Here is a 16,579-nt window from a genome sequence, read left to right as displayed (position 1 = left end):
TAAAATGCGAATGTGGAAACTGTCACATTGTCAGAATCCAAAAATGAAGTCGTCAAACTGCCTGTTTTGTCCCATAACAGGCTGAAAACCAGAGATATTCAGTTGATAATTATAAAGAAAAGAAGGCACCAAATCACAGTTAGCTGCAAATGTTTGTCATTTTAGCTTGATAAATTATTTAAAAATCGATGGTCAAAACTGATCAGTAGACTCAATGTGTGCACTCGCAAAAACTAAAAACAAAACATATTTTGCTGGTCAGAAAGGGTCACGAGAATGGGTTCCTACCCTTTGCCCCCTTTGGCCTCTCATTAAACAGAATTGGATTTAATGGGCAACCTAAAGTGAGACAATACATTTTGCTGAACAACGGCCACTGTGGCCACAAAGTGATGATGGTAAATATGAATTTAACAGCACCACCAGTAGAGAAGACACCTAAAGTAACCAAAGAGATTCAGTAATGTCTGACAACAATATCTATCTAAACTTTGATAACATTAGCTAATATTAGCCACCATAAGCTAGTGGCAGAATAGAGTGTATTAACTGATCAGGGGGGTGATTTTCTTTCATTTCTTTCTAAATAGTCCTACTGTAAAGACCAGACAGAAAAGATTGCAATATTTACATAGTATATAAAAAGTGTGGTGAATAAAAACGTAAATGACGAAATATGTTTTACTCAAGAATGTTTTAATAAATGTTATGGTACAAAGAAATATAATTCCACAAACATGCCATTTTGAGATACAGAACATAAATACAAAAACAATCTGACTGAGACTTTAATGCTTTAATTGTAAATTCATGTCAATGGTTCTACTGTTGAGGCAAAAATAGTCAATATAGGCCCTGTGGTCCAGTGAAGAGTGTTGTCACATCAAAAGCATCTTCTAGTTTTGTTCCATGAGTGCTTTAGGAAGTATGATCGTGCTCTGTTACACATTATTTTATAAATCCCTAATGTCTGTTGTCAATTTTTTATTTTATTACTTTTTGATAGTGTATGTGTAACTTAACAAATGCTATGTTGGAGCCTGCCTCAAGATAAAATATATTAGTTTACTTTTATACAAACATTTTTTTAATATAAAGTTTATTTTTTATATAAAGGGTTAATGTCATTGAGAAACAGTTTACTGATTGAGATTTACAAGAATTCAAATAATGCTTGCCATACGTTTTTGCAATGGCTGTTGCATAAATATATTTGGTGCATTTTGGTAGTTTATTGAGTGCAAAATGATCAAGTATAAAAGAATAAAGGAAGCATATTGTAAAAAAAAGAAGAAGAAGAAAAAAGCCATATTTCATTATCGTTCTATTGGAAAAAGATGTGTGACGTTATTGTGCATGACTCTGTTATTCCAGAGTCATGCACAATGCCCATGCCGAAGTCTCTTTGAACCTAGACTCGTGGCAATTTTCCATCAGTTGCAGTTCATCTCGGGCTGTGAGGCCACTGTTAGTGTTGGCCAGAAACCAGGTTCAGATGGCAAGATTTGCAAAGCAGCTTCCCGTCTAAAGGATAGCAGCCATGCTCATTTGGTTCAGGAGAGAGCTGGATGACGCAGATCTGCAGAAAATAGAAAAGACTTGATTAGGGGGTGATTAATGTGTGTTTGCATACTTATCAGTATGTCTGTTTAGTAAACACTGTTTGCTTGCAGAATGCCTACCTCACATCTGTAGCAGTTCTCATGGTACGAGTGTCCCAGGCATTCAACATTATAGCTGTCAGTACCATCTTCTTTCGGAATGATTAGCTGGTTGCAGGCGTTACACTTTGGAGCATACTTCCTTTAAAGACAACATTTTAGAGGAGAGAAGCTGAGGCAAAGCAAGAGTGAGTTTTGCAACCCTGTGTTGTAGGTCTACAGTGAAAGTGATTTACACATTAGAACGGCTTCAAAAGCAATTTGTTGATGTATTATCTGAGGAAATGTTACACAAAACCTCTTTGGTGAATTGTGTACAGGACGTTTTTCGTGTGATGCTTGCCATAATTCTGAACGCTCATACCTGTAATAGTCCTGGAGGCAATAAACTTCTCCAACTTCTCCCTGAGCAAAAGCTTTCTCCCCAATTTGCTGTTTACATGTCGCACAAGTGAAACAAGAAAGGTGGTACACTCGCTCCAGTGCACGGATCACCTGGTCTGTGATAACCTCCCCACACGCCCAGCAAAGTTCCAGGCTGGCCTAAGAGACAGAAATAAATGGTTAATGGAATACATTTCAGTATTAAAAGACAATACCACATGTTCCACTGTTGAACTCATTCAATACAAACCACTTAAGTGTGACTGTTGGTCATTCTCCAAACAACAGCTTAGTTTTTTTTAATTGTTTTTCACACTTTCTTTTTGCAAAGAATACAAACCGGATAGGTAATTCCTTTACAATGAACGTCTGTACTACTTTTATTTTTAACATTATACTTAGACTTGAATTAAATCGAACTACCCCGTGCACTAACATAACATTGATACTAAAAACAGGTGACATAATGTTGACTGTGAGGGAAGGAGATCACGACTTTCATGACATGATTATCATGTTGTAGTAAAAGTAAGGGAAACCAATTGCTAAATGGAGGGTTTGGGAAAACCACAATATCAAAAGAATTCACAGCAGTCTTTAGAAAACAGTTAGCATGAAAGTAAAGCATACATCATTTGAAGTGAATGAGAATGCAACAACATTGATATGGTCCTTTGGAAAGATTGTATTTATATTTGCAGCTTTAATAACATCCAGTAGTGCAACTGTATTGACTTTGATCTACCTGGTAGCAGTCTTCACAGAGTGGGATGCCAGCCTTGTTGTAGTACTGTTTACCAGCCAGGGGAATGTGACAAGATCTACACTGGAAACAACCGTCGTGGTACGTCCTGTTTAAGGCCTCTATTGCAGGTTCAGAAAGAGCCACGGGTTTCCGACAGAAGCCACACACATCTGCATGGTACACAAACATCAAATTACAAAGAGGATTACATTTATATGTATTGCCTAAGTGGTAAATGTGTAACTAGAGATCATGTTACCTCTACTCTCCCTGCTCGTGTCTTGGTCATTTTTATGGATCCCGTGGGATTGTTCATCTTGGTTTAACCCACTAGATGGTGTGCTCGTTTCCACCTCAAATGTAAAGCACATTGTTAATGTAAGTTCACATTTGAGTTTGACCTCACAAGGTGAACCCCACACTTAAGTAAATGCTTGATTTTGAACAAACGGTGGTCATGTTTGATGCTCGAATAAAAATATTGGAAGATTAAACCCATTTAAGCATTTTTTACCAAACTTGAACAGAGGTAGAAAACACAATTTAAACCTAAAATAATAATAAAAGTACATTTCTTTACAGAAATACAAATATGAGGCGCCTCTGAAGGAATTAGATAACCAAAATATTCGGTGTATACAAGTAATTTTTGCTAAGCCCTTATCCGACATATTGAAAACACAAACAAAACATTAATAAAACATGGGATACATTGTATAGGTACAAGAAAGATAAAGTATTATTAGACCTCCTGCTGTAACTCAGCCCATTTTCCTGATCGGCACTTTAATTGTTTCTGCACAGAGATGGGCCTGCAAAGATGGGAACTAAACATAATAAGATATCTACAGCTTGGAAAGTGTTTATGAATCGCACGCATTTTCCTACAACAAAGTGTTTTTAATCATTCAGTCGTATCTAAAACATAACTGTTTTTCCTTCATAATGTGTTTTGCAGATTATTCCTTATGACCACTGCACAGCATAATACAGTATCTGTAAAAGTTGTGGAAAGTTGTAATCCTTCACTGTGGGGTAAAAATGACTTGTCTACAGTTGGCAAATGTTTTTCAGGAAAAGTGGGATCAAGTGTAAATGACAGTGGTAGACATGAACATTTGAGTGATGCAACTGGGACAGAAGTCTGCATACCTCTCTGTTGTAAACTGTCTGCTGGCCTGGGGTCAGAGGGTAGGAGAGAGGCGTCTGGGCAGGAGGAGGTGGTGGAAGTGCTGATTCTTCAGAGAGCGATGTTCCCTGAGATGAAGGCAGCACAGCAGCAGCAGGAGGAGGAGGAGGAGGAGCAGGGAAGAGATCTATTTGACCAAAAAAAATATTATTTTGAATCACTCGGTAGCAACTTATACAGATGCTTTTTATTTAAGTGTCAAGTAAGCACTGAAAATTAGGAATATACAGTAAGTAGAAAATATAAAAAATGATGATAATATTAAATTAGTATAAAAAGGTGAGAAATAGAAGCTTCGGAGGTTATGTTTTCTAAACATGTGTTTTTTCGCTCATTGTCAAACTGAAGTGACACATTTTCTGCATGTTCATACAAAGCCAGATGTGTTCAAATGTAGCAGCTGTTCTTCTGAGATAATACTTTATCTTTTCCAGCCTGATAATACATCCTGAATCCAGTGCTAATGAGGAGAGGGATAAGAATGTTTTCCAATTAAAAGAGTAATACACAATTTAGTGTTTGCACTCCTATAACGCTGTCAGACTCTCGATGGACATTTGTTATTTTTTCCCACACTTTCTTCTTACTTGTCACACCCTGGTGCCCAGATTACCCACAATACAGCTTGATCGCTGACAGTTTGGTCAGTTTGTGGTGTTATGCTAGTGGCAGCTGATCTTGCCTCGAGCTGCTAGCTTCAAACTGAGAAGGATAGCGGACTACAGCAATCTGTTAAACTCATTTATTTCTAACTCCAGAAAATTATTAAAATTTTTAAAACTCGTCTTCAGTTCCAACTGAAGAAGACTCAAGTGACATCACCTGAGGCAAATTATCAGCATTTCTTAACTTCTTTTCACTCCCTTTAAACAATATTAGAGGTCTTGTAATGAAGGAAAGCAATATAATCTCATTTGTATTTGGGGAGCATCCTAAAAAGAGCAGCAATCATATACAGTAGTTTTGGAATCCCTCCACCTCAACAAATGATTCAAAAACAGACTTCTAAAACAAAGATATGGAAGGACAGGTCTAAAACATATTATATAGGTCAGCCAGGCCCTGGTGGCATCACTTACATAGAGGGTCATTTTCTGCATGTATTTTAGACGCTCTAAGTTTTGTCCAGTTTGCCTTAAATCCAAGATGAAAAATAGGTTTAGTCATGAATACCTGCAGCACCTCGATCGTCTCCTCGCAGCTTTACTCTGCCGGGTCCGGGTTGGGCAGGTTTTGGGCTCTGAGGGTCTGACGTTTGGGCCGTGGCCCCCTTAAAAGTCCGGCCTTTGCTGTCTATGCTGCCATAAGACTCAGACTGCTGGTCATCCTCTTTCTTGTGTCTGACGGCGGGGATGTTGTCGCTCGGCCTAACTCGTACAGCAGTGTGCGGCTTGTCTCTAACTGCACCACTGTGAGCTTGGAGGACAGGCTGCTGCTGTGTTACAGTGGCTCGATGAGGAGCAGCCAGAGTGATGAAGACAGAGGACACCATCCTTTTTGGTGGAGCTGCTGATGCCATGACTGTATAAAACCCACATACAGCCTATAAGGAGGACGGAACAATTATTATCTGCACCCAAGACTGCTTGCAACATGTTTTATAGTTCTATGGAATCATAGGAACACACCACAGACTCAACACTACTTGATCTTCAGCAACCGGAGTGTAAGAAAAAGACATAATGATATTGAACTTGACACATTTTATTACTATCATCTCAATAGTGTTGATTCTAGGTGTACACACCCTCTCAGTCAACTTTGTGGGTGTGTACACTATCACTTTAGAAAGGTAAACTCACACACTCACAGCTCTCATTCCCTATAATGAATGGTTGTTGAGACAGAAAGCACACATCTGAATCATTTGTTTCCTTTAAACCCACTGGCTCTGGCTGTGAGCTGCCTTTACATACCTGGGAGAAAATGTGGTTTGGAGACAGCTCAGTCTTTTCCTCTTTCTCCTTCCCTGCTCTGTATCTCAAAACTTCTGGTGTGTTTTCCCTCCTGTAAGCTGCCACTGAGAGAAGACTTTACTCCGGTAGAGAGGGAGACTATCAGCAGAAGGCCACTCCTTTTCCTTCTGCACCTCCCTCCCAGACTCTCTCGTCCGTCGACCCCTCCTCCTTCTCTGGCTGACTGACAATACCACCTCCCTCCCGACCGTAAAAGGTGAACAGTTAATCTCGGGCAAAGTGCAGTAAAAATGCATGACACATGCATCCACTATGAAAACTTGGCAGGAACACACAAACACACTGGCTTGCATGCATGTGGAGACACAAAGAAAGTCATGCAAGTCAACAGTTGGCAAACTAACCAAGAGCAAACAGTCAGACTTTTTTTACAAATTAAATATACAATATCATAAAGTATCTCACGAGGTCTTTGCCCTTAAAAAGACTCACTTGCACCTCCTACTCCTTTATCTTTTTGCATGCCAGCAGGATGTGACCGTACCTGCCTTTTTCTAGAAACTCTATCTCAAACTGTCCTCTTTCTCTCTCTCCTGTGCAGCTCTGCCTTATTGTTCTGTCAGCTTTATTTTCCCTACCTCCCTCATTGAGTCTGCCTCCTTTTTCTTCTCCCTCTTTCCTTCTTCCCTTCCCCCACTACATTATATCACTTTAGCCTTGACTCACTATCAGTGTCTCATGGCATTGCGTCCATTTGTGCCCCACCGACGTCTGATAATATGGGGTGGACTTCATCAGGCTCTGCTGATGGAGCTTCTTTGGTTGAAAGCAGCTGTAAAGGAGCCGCAGCATTACAGTGCAATGAATCAGGGCATTGTGCAAGAGGAGATATTGGTGTATTAGGAGAGAGAGGGGGGGGGGGGGGGCGGTGTCTGTGAGAGCCATGAAAAAGCTGCTTTGTTGTGTTTGTTGCTCTCCACCAGAGTGAGTCCAAGCGATATCAGGTCTACTGATCAGCAAATAGTGTGGTTAGTTTCTGGAGCCAAACCTTTTAAGGTCTACTTCCCTCCTGAGAGTCAAAAAGAGGGAGGATAGAGTGAGAAACTACATGTTGAATATGTGTCAGAGTGGAAGAAGAGAGAGGGTTAACAGGAGACGGAGATGAGGACAGTGATGGGGGTCTCTGTTGTTCCAGCTCTGTGGAAAGGAATGCTGCAGTGATGTCACGGTTGCAGGAGGGAGCATGCCTGCTGATGACACAATCCCCAGACCTCCATGCTCCTCCCCCCAACAGCCTAAATCCTCATCAAACCCTCTGAACCTCTTCACTGCTTCTACAGCATGGATTTTTCAAATCACTCATCAACATCACAATGGGTTTTTTTCTCAGTTTTATATACTTGGTTGAGCAGGACAACTTTTGAGACAGAATGAAGGGAAAGGAACAGGAAGAAACCCAGTACACAGGAAAAAACAACGACAATTGCATGTTCACAAATACAATTGATGTTGATTTCCTAACTGCAAACATCTGCAGGGGTGGAAAAACTACTTCTCAGGGAGAAATAGTTACTTCACCAAAATACCTCAAGTAGGAGTAAGATTAGTAGCAATAAAGTTAAGGAGAATGTGATAGACAGAGGCTGGAGTATTCTGACTTTTAGTTAAGCGTCTAGCTTCAAAAAAGCAAGATCCTACACTTCCCATAATGCAACTGGATAATGTATTTCATTTGAACCCACTGCCTCATACCCACTTCTTTAAAACTTCACACCTGCTGTTTGTCATGCAAGCTTTTTGTTGAAAAACAACACAAACAAACTCATCAAGAGTCAACTCATCTCCATGTGTAAAATTCTATTGCTATTAATCAATGCTTTTCAAGTATTGTTCATTAATTTCTCATTTCTCAAAGAATACGTCTCCAAAAATGTGTAGTTGTTGTCGAAGATTTGATCAACTTAAGCTAAACTGGAATTAATGTGTGAAAAGAGCCTCAAAAAGCACCTCAATTGCAGCAATGAGTACTCTTTTAAATACTGTCCATCCCTGACCATATTACAGATTGTAACCATTTCAAAATACATTTTTTGACAAGCCTTCATCCTCTACTGGTGGAGGTTTATTCTGTTTACATTGTGTACATTTCATGCTCATCTCTATTCTAATCAATGGTTTTATTTCATTTATTTGGTATAATTATGCTGTTTCTATAGATTAAAAAAAAACATCTTCAGTACAATATAATGAGCAGCTTGACAATACGTTGTCATGAATGTCTTCCATTACACGAGGCATCAAAACAACATAATATCAATAATCACATTGGCTAAATCTTCAAGTTAATACTGGAAATAAAACAGCAGCTATGGTACAGAATTACAAACTCCTCGTTTCCTTCTGTTTAAAACAAGACTCAAGAACAGTTAAGTAGACACGTTATCACAATGATCCTTTTATTATTCATCAAGTATTGGCACATTTTGACATTTGAGGTAGTTTCTGGTCTTTGAGGTAGACTTCCGGTGCATCAGTAACGGTCATCTGATGAAGTTTTCAATGAGAGTTCCTTTGTTTTGTGACTGGAGCTCTGTTTTCTTCTTCTTCCTAAAGGTGAAGCGTGAGAATTTAATGTAATTTTCATATTTCTATACATTTATTCAATCCAGAAATAGTCATGTTGTAGAAATGGCAGTTTAAATGCAAAAAAGGAGAACCATAGAATATAGTTGTAAAATCACTGAGTGGGAAACCTTTAAGGCAGCTTTCAGCAGGTCCTGAGAGGCCAGCAGGCAGACTGCTTCACCCAGGAAACTGATGACGACGTGGAGGACATCAGACCAGTGGCCCATCATCAACATGAGCACCAGTAAGCCTCCCAGTCGCATCACGACAGTTTGCAGCAGGGCCTCCCTGCCAGTCTGCCGCTGCTGATCCTCTGTGCAAAATGAAAAACACAATAACGATGAAAGATCTTTTGTGCCGTGTGACATGATTCTCGCTTGTTTTCTGAGATATGGGTTGTGCTTTTGATATAATTTGTATGGTTTGACTCATATGTATTGTTTTTTTTGGCCGCATTTTATATTGATTGTTTTATTTTTACTTTTATTTGTCTATTATTTGACTGAGTTGTGTCTCTTTTGTTATCTGTCAATATGCTGGGTGACCAAACTAGTTTCCCCTCTAGGGATCAATAAAGTTATCTAATCTCATTTCAAATATTTCTTCCTCCAGAAGTCTTCTTAAAGGACCATTTTCATGTCCTATATGGTTGACCAGACGATCACCTTGAATGTAGACCACCAACATGGTGTAGCAGAGTGTCAACGGAGTCCAAAACTTTAGAGCATCTTTCTGGGACAGGAAGTGGTCATAAACCGTAGCAGTGGAAGCCACAGCTGCTATAGCAAAGGCCAAGACAACCGCTCTTTGTAGTGAAGCCAGTATGGTGTGTCCGGAGGCCAGGAGGGTGATGCACTTCCCACAGTAACGCTCTCTGCTATGTAGTGGGTAGAGTCTGGCCACATGCCTCCACACACTGTGGCTGGCACTGGCCAGTGCCCAGCTGAGAGCAGCTGCCAGAAACAAGCTAAAGGAGCTGTGTAGAGCCCCCTGATGGAGGAAGTCAAGAGTACAGGTGAGGCCGCATCCCAGGGAAAACTGGCACTGGATCAGGAGCAGGTCTAGGCCTCTGCCTTTGGCATCCTTAGTTCATATAGACACAAGAGTGTGGGTTAAAATAAATTCAGGTCAGTGTAGAAATATCTGTATCTATACACAAGAACAAACGGCGATAGTACACCCGCATGAAACAAGTCTAAATCAATGAGTTATCAGTTGCTCTGTTTATGTATTTGATAGCTCACCAGTCCTGCTGACGCCCAGGCAGAAACAGCTCTGAGAGAAAACTCCAGCACTATCAGAGAGGAAACCCTCAAGCCCACCAGAGACAGGAGGACCGTCAGGAACCAGAACTGCAGAACTGTTATCCAGTTCCCTCTCAGAAGATTGCCAGCTGAGAATGAACTCTGTTTGCTTTCAGTTTCCGTCTCAGAATCACTGAGTAGAGGGGAAAATTAGACATGAATATACTTCACTTAAATACATTATGTAATTTCTCTCCTTTCTTATGGAATAAGCTCACCTGCATGTTTGAATAAGGTTGTAAATTCTCATCAAATGGCACAGCACTGATATTCCACATGCGCCCACGAGCCCTTTGAAGCATAAATAACATCACAGCGTAAAAAAATTGTAAAGTAACTACTTTACACAGACGTTCTGGGAATTTTTTTTTTTTTTTTAAATTGTCATGAAGAAGAAAAACATACCGTCAACTCACCTTGAAAAAAACAGTCTATTGGGTTTGAATCAAAAGAAGGTCCCGTGATCCAGGCGAAGGAAAAAAACATGTTTGTTTTCCTTGTAATATCTCAACAAGGAAACATAAAAACGTGCTATGATCTCTCACTCATGCTACTTCAATCTAAGAACCTGATCAGAAACTACAAGTCAGTTAATGTTGAATTACTGTGAACCCGACCGTCACGTTGCCTTTATTTTCTCCTCCTCATCGGGTCTGAGTGGGCTTTGTGTTTCAGGTCCAGAGGTCAAATGTTATCAGAGAATGGTTGTCAGTCCACATTCTTTCATCATTTCCTGATGAAAGAATGTGAGACTCTTCTCAAAAACAGAGCAATCAGACACCTTTTAAATGGCTTTAAAGAAAAGCACACTTTGCTTACAATGCGTCTTAGATATCATGCATTTCAAATATGCAGCACTTGAGTCCGAGAGGATACAAAATCAAACGTATTTAATGCTTTTTATACAAAACATTCTTTATTATTATTATTATTATTATCATCAACTGTTGTTCAAAGGCTTGAAGTACCCGTAGGTTACATTTCTGTACATAAAAACCTCAAATCAATATGTCAGTAAATAAAAACAATCAATCCCATCAGATGTTTTTCTTTACATATAACATACAAGGCAACTAGAATTATGTATTAAACTGTGACAGCAGTCATACTGGGCTATGAACAACACAGAGCTTATGTTTCTATAATCCAGTTTTTTTTTTTCATCTCATCGGCACTCAATTGATATGCCTGCAATCACACGGGTCTCCCTTCTCTCATTTCAGCTTCGCTGCGGGCCGACACATGAAAGCCTATTGCTTGTAAATTCATCATTTGAGGTATTAAAGTGAAATCTGATCATTTAACAGCATATATATTTGAGAAATGTTATAGGAACTCTTGAAAATGTTTGTGAGAGTTTGTGCAACATTTGTCAGACAGAGTGAGTCTCACTTAAAGCAATAGTTCAACATTTTTGGGAAATATGCTTATTTACTGTCTGCAAGAAAGCGTATAAGCACATTTACCAAAATGTCAAACATTTGCATTAAATTCAATCCAGAGTCCAGCCAATCATGTGCAGGATGAAGTTTTAGCTCCTTCCCTGGCTCTGGTTGTCCTTCACCGTGTGTTGCCTCATCAGATCCCAGAACAGCATGCTGAGCATTGTGTGTGGGGCCAAGCGCAGGAAGACAGGGCCCATGCCTTTATACAACCCCAGCAGGCCCTCGGCTTGGCACACCTTCAGCAAACAATCGGAAAATCCATGATACAGACGCCCCTGAACAGGCAGAGAAGGAAGACATAAGTCTCAGTATGTATTTGGTTAATCTTGTGTGCCATTGTTGAGAGCAACAACTAATTTGATGAAACAAGGTCACTCAAACTCACCTTACGAAACTCATCCACTGGCTGGTTGTAGAGCCGCGTACTAATGACGTCAAACGGTGTCATGCTGATCGCCACAACGACTCCACTTATCATGGCGGCTATCAAAGCTATGAGCCAGCTGTTTGGACTAAACCACTGCAAGATAAGCAATGAACGGACTATGAACTGAGGTTTGACGTTTGGCTTATAGCGTGACGGCAACTGTTCGGGTACATGTGCTGTAAAAATGTCAGCTGTTTATCACGTATACCTGGGAATGTGACACCCATTCCTTGGCCGAGGTGAAGGTTGCCAGTTGAGCAGCTGATCCCACCATGACTCGAGGCACGGCCCCGTTCACTCCTCTCCAAAGACCAATTAAACCGTCTCTTCTATAGATGGTAACAAAGGCATCAGAGACTCCCTGAAATGGAAGAAAACAAAGGCATTGGTGTGTTGGAAGTAGCAGATATAGCACCCAATGATACAGTGTATGTCTCTCTGTCATGTGGTGGTAGTAAATAGTGATAGAAATGTGTCAAATCAATAATATAAAAGAATATAACACTCTGCATTACTTTTGATACTTTAAGTAAATTCTTCTGGTAATATTTACATACTTTTACTTAAAAATTTGAATGAATGACTTTTACTTAATTGAAGTATGTTCAGTGTGGTACATATTTACCATGACATAATTCCAGATAAAACAACATACAGTGTCTTCATGCGTCTTACTTTGAGCGTGTCGTTCTTACCCGATGGTTATGCTGGTGGCCTACAGCTATGGCTTCCACAGTCTGAGCCTGCAGGTGAGTCTTCACCTATGAAGAAAATGCCAAAAATCAATCCAAGTAGGGACAAACCAGACTTGTAACTAAGTCGGCTGATGTCTTAGATGCCAGCATGAGTTATGCAACAATTACAGGTAGCTCTGCCAATGCTTACCTGGTGCGATTCACATACACAAACTTGTCTTCACATATTCCTCAGTGATTCATTCGCACAACACCTTAACGATCAAGCAGCAGTTATGGCTCGCACAAAAACAAGAAGTCTCTCCACTCGATCTCATACAGAATGTCGATACAATAACCTTCAGTCAACCTTCTTTTCCTTCACTCGCTGCCAACAGCCAGGAGCCAGAAGGAACTGTATATTTTGGCAGCAGTGGGTAGGTTGAAGCAACGGCCATGATTATATTTAGTGAGAGAGACAAACGTGTTGTAAAACAATATTGTCTTTCCATGACGGTGCAAAATGTTGGAGCTGGTTTTAAATGACAGCTGAGGCAGGAAAGCAAAAACACTACTCCTCTCGAATGAGGAGGGACGTGCAGAGAACGTTCACGTATTGTGCTTTAAATCACGAGACAGGTGTGAATGTTAAAATATTATGAGTCTCGTCTGGTTTTATAGATGCAGAGTAAGTCTGCATGTAATCTGATAAACACTGAATGGGACATTAATGTGGACAGGTTGGAGGGGGCAGATGGATAACGAATATATATATATTATTCATTCATATGGACAAGATATGGTTAAGTCAGCTTGAGATCATATTGTTTGATCTTGTATTCTTTCATAAACTAGATTAGACGTCATGTGACTAACCACACACACCCATGTAATGTCACTTTGCCGAACGAGTCCTTGTGCTGGATAAAAATAGACATTTGAGATGCCTGTGAAACTGAGCTGGTTTGCTCCTCCTGTCTCCGATGTGATGAATTACATACGCTTGTTGAGGCCAATCGCAGAGGGTTTGCAATGTCATGTTTGAATTGAAGTTTTCCATTTTCTTTGCGTGACACCCCTCATTTATTTCACACAGTTAGGAGGTTGTTGTTGTTTACCATATTTTCCCTTTAACCTACCTTTTAATAGCATCACCCTTTAGTGGCTCAAGAGAGTTATTGTTAAAGAATAAGTGGACATATTTTCTATATTTAATCAATACTGATGTATCTGCATGTACATTGTAAGAGTTATTGGTCGCTGTCATTTTTCCTCTTGTCCATACATGGTCTCGAAAGGATCTCTTTCTGAGGTGTACAAATGTACAGTCTTTTTACAGCAAACAAATACAGTTTCAGTGTACATGTGGATAAGTGAGTGTGTGAGTGAATGTTAACTATATATATATATATATATATATATATATATATATATATATATATATATATATGACTGATATGAACTATGAACACCTCTTGCTTTACAATGTTGCACAAGCGTTGTAGTATGTAAATCAACAATGTAATCTAATGTTACAAAAGAGCCCGTCGATAATCTGTGTACAAAGCTGACATATGTAATATGTTTTATGTAGATTTAGACATGGTCTGATTCCTGGTCGTAGTTGGAGAACACTGTGTTGGTATTATTCAAACAGTTGGGTCAGGTTGCATAAAACAGTGTTGCTCTGAAACCTTTTGCATAATATATCTGAATCTTGCCACAGAGGACAATTACTCATATTGTCTTTCCACATCAGCTTCCTTGTCGTCTTTATGTCAGTTGCTTGGCTGTTAATTAACTTTTTGGGGGTTTTGGAGGTTGAGTCTGTTGAGTGTGACCTAATCGGACACTCTCACTGGTAAATGGGGTTTCACACACACACACACAGATAGCACAAAATGACATCATGATTGACATCTCGTACAACATTTGGGAGATGTTCACAAGAAAAACATACTCTCATTCTCATAGTTGTGACTGTGATCTTTTGGATATACATCTTTGTTATGTACAGTAAATGGCCACAATATAACTTTAACTGCAAATGGCTTGTAACACTTATTGAATTTACAAAGGAAAACCTATAGAGCTGACCTATAATCAGCAATAGGGGCCAGGAACCCATCAAGATTACCTGTAGTTTTGCCTCTAAATGTTTTTTAAAGTCTGAAAAGGATCAAAAATCACTTCAAATGAACTGCTCAAAACTCATAGACATGCACCCTGTGATGAGGGGCCAAAACCAAAACAATATGGGGGACCCCTGCGATAGAGGAGACACTTTCAGTAAACCTACCAGGTATGCAGGAGAGGAAATGAAGGCACCCAGCGCCCCGGCCCCGGCCCCTGACAGCAGAGTGCCCCCGTGGAACGAGGTGATACCCAGAGCTTCACAGTAGGAGTAGGAGCCCAGCCTCACACCGTTCATCACACCCTGGTACATCAGCCCGACTGAGAGCCCCTTCTGCAGGCCCCGGAGACCGTCTGTGCGGCCCACCACCCAGAGGGCCTGCAGGGCTCCGCGGTAGTGTCTCTGGTAGGATCCCCGTGCACGCAGCTCTCCCTGAAGCTGCAGACGGGTCTTCACAACCTCCAGAGGATTGGTGAACACACAGGCAGCGCAGCAGGCCAGCGAGCCCAGGGCAAAGTCCAGAGGAGGCCAGACACCTGGAGGGGGGGGCGAGGGTCCCAGGACGGCGCGGGGTACAGCAGAGACAGTGGATGCCATCCTGTGGGAAAGCTGGGCACCAAACACAGACTCTTCTGGTGGAGTTTTCAGCAGCTGAGCACTGGTCATCTCTGTGAAGTGTTTGTTCTGTCAGTTCTTGTAATGACTTGTCCCCCTTTTGTCAGTTTGTTAGGGAACAGAGAGAGTGTGTGGCACTTGGTGCAGAACAAGGAAGTCAGAAACAAATGCTATCAGCTTTTGTGACAACTTATTTGACATCTTTTTGCATGTTTCTCCCGTGACACTGACCGCAGGTCAATGCGCCTCTTTGGTGTCCTTCCGCAGGGACTTTTTCAGGGAGCTTTCTTGACCGTCTGCACCATCTGCAAGAGAACATGTATTCATGTTGAGGTAAACATTTAGGGGAGTTTACACAAGGCTCAGCCCTACGTCTGAGGACAGAGCGCTTGTGCGTCAAAGAGGAAGACTGAGAGGAGTCCTGTGGGAATGGAAACATTAGGATTTAGCTCACATGACAGACATATTTTAGAAACCTGTCTACTACACCTGATAAAACAGAACATTTTTAAGAGCAGACAAGTGTACACACAAGATCACCTGACCGTAACAAGTCACACGCCACTCCACTCAAATTCATTCAAACCAGCATACAACTACACACAGCCACAGTACAAGTACCAGAGGCAAACACAGTCAATTAGAAAACTCCTCTCACGTGCCTTTTGAAGAATTATAAAATATCTCTTGAATTTGGTTACTTCATTCAGAAACTGTGCAGCTCCATTCTCCCCCTCTCCCCATTGTAAACATGTGTCCTCAGCACTTTCATTGTCAAAGTCTCCTCCCACCGTCTCTCACCAGAGCCAATACAGTGTCAGTCCTGCCTGCCACATCACCATTGCCTGGAGTCTGCACCAATCAAATGGCTGGGATCCACACTGCCCCCATTCTGGACGATAGGAGCTCTCTGGGTAAAAGGTTGTTGTTCAAAGAGAGGGGGTCGAGTGTCTCGGGGAAAGGAGAGCTATGGACCCATGCTGTCTAAACAAGGTTAATCTGCTGAAGAGTGTGTGGATAATCTCAGAAACAAAACAAACCTGTGCTGTTTTACCTCTGAACCAAATGATTTAATCAATTATATTCTTACATTAACGACTGTTTTAGAGATAAGTTGTGCGGAAAAATAGAGCAAACAGGAAGATGGTTAGGTAGTTCTGTTAACAACAAACACATGTTCAGAAGTATTTCTTGTGAAGTGGGCTATGAATTACATTTGGAACAAATGATGCTACTTGTTGAAATGACTCATCAATGTGCGTTTTTCTTTATATGCTGTATGCAAAGGAGCCACTAGGGGGCGCTCTATGACAGCTCTACAAAGTTCAACTACTCAGATTTCACTCCCAAGGCCTCTGAATGAATTAATGAGCAACAACTGAGAGTTCATTCTTGATCTTGGAGACAGCAGCGGCCTAAAACAATCTCACCACAACCATTAATGTGTAGCTGTCCGGTAG

General features: G+C 40.8%; 3 protein-coding genes across 3 annotated transcripts; all 3 read right to left on the bottom strand.

Annotated features, from left to right (window-relative positions):
* Positions 1-675: 675 nt before the first annotated feature.
* On the bottom strand, positions 676-6,005 carry fblim1 (filamin binding LIM protein 1). Its single transcript, XM_076110646.1, has 8 exons — positions 5,896-6,005; positions 5,153-5,522; positions 3,943-4,106; positions 3,050-3,143; positions 2,791-2,960; positions 2,026-2,204; positions 1,683-1,803; positions 676-1,579 (listed from the first exon to the last, which is right to left on the bottom strand). Exons 2-8 carry the CDS (start codon positions 5,496-5,498, stop codon positions 1,469-1,471), a joined length of 1,185 nt encoding a protein of 394 aa, XP_075966761.1. The 5' UTR covers positions 5,499-5,522; positions 5,896-6,005; the 3' UTR covers positions 676-1,468.
* A 2,385-nt stretch (positions 6,006-8,390) lies between these two features.
* On the bottom strand, positions 8,391-10,310 carry LOC142970603 (transmembrane protein 82-like). Its single transcript, XM_076110936.1, has 6 exons — positions 10,241-10,310; positions 10,043-10,115; positions 9,765-9,957; positions 9,186-9,603; positions 8,649-8,833; positions 8,391-8,502 (listed from the first exon to the last, which is right to left on the bottom strand). The coding sequence occupies exons 1-6, from the start codon at positions 10,308-10,310 to the stop codon at positions 8,452-8,454; spliced, it is 990 nt and encodes a 329-aa protein (XP_075967051.1). The 3' UTR covers positions 8,391-8,451.
* Positions 10,311-10,699: 389 nt separating this feature from the next.
* Positions 10,700-15,562, bottom strand: slc25a34 (solute carrier family 25 member 34). Its single transcript, XM_076110596.1, has 5 exons — positions 14,670-15,562; positions 12,392-12,457; positions 11,905-12,057; positions 11,655-11,789; positions 10,700-11,544 (listed from the first exon to the last, which is right to left on the bottom strand). The coding sequence occupies exons 1-5, from the start codon at positions 15,168-15,170 to the stop codon at positions 11,356-11,358; spliced, it is 1,044 nt and encodes a 347-aa protein (XP_075966711.1). The 5' UTR covers positions 15,171-15,562; the 3' UTR covers positions 10,700-11,355.
* Positions 15,563-16,579: the final 1,017 nt, after the last annotated feature.

This window comes from Anarhichas minor, unplaced genomic scaffold, assembly GCF_050575085.1.
Source record: "Anarhichas minor isolate MPS153535 unplaced genomic scaffold, ASM5057508v1 ptg000043l, whole genome shotgun sequence".
NCBI classification, from domain to species: domain Eukaryota; kingdom Metazoa; phylum Chordata; class Actinopteri; order Perciformes; family Anarhichadidae; genus Anarhichas; species Anarhichas minor.
This window is presented reverse-complemented; position numbering and strand designations above follow the sequence as displayed.

Coding starts and splice junctions, on each gene's coding strand:
- fblim1 (XM_076110646.1), bottom strand. CDS start 5,498: ATGGCATCAGCAGCTCCACCAAAAAGGATGGTGTCCTCTGTCTTCATC. Junction 2,961..3,049: donor CACGAGCAGGGAGAGTAGAG/GTAACATGATCT, acceptor TGTACCATGCAG/ATGTGTGTGGCTTCTGTCGG. Junction 2,205..2,790: donor TCTGTGAAGACTGCTACCAG/GTAGATCAAAGT, acceptor TCTGTCTCTTAG/GCCAGCCTGGAACTTTGCTG.
- LOC142970603 (XM_076110936.1), bottom strand. CDS start 10,310: ATGTTTTTTTCCTTCGCCTGGATCACGGGACCTTCTTTTGATTCAAAC. Junction 10,116..10,240: donor AATAGACTGTTTTTTTCAAG/GTGAGTTGACGG, acceptor TATGCTTCAAAG/GGCTCGTGGGCGCATGTGGA. Junction 9,604..9,764: donor CCTGGGCGTCAGCAGGACTG/GTGAGCTATCAA, acceptor ATATGAACTAAG/GATGCCAAAGGCAGAGGCCT.
- slc25a34 (XM_076110596.1), bottom strand. CDS start 15,170: ATGACCAGTGCTCAGCTGCTGAAAACTCCACCAGAAGAGTCTGTGTTT. Junction 12,458..14,669: donor TTTCCTCTCCTGCATACCTG/GTAGGTTTACTG, acceptor TTTTCTTCATAG/GTGAAGACTCACCTGCAGGC. Junction 11,790..11,904: donor AATGGGTGTCACATTCCCAG/GTATACGTGATA, acceptor CTTATCTTGCAG/TGGTTTAGTCCAAACAGCTG.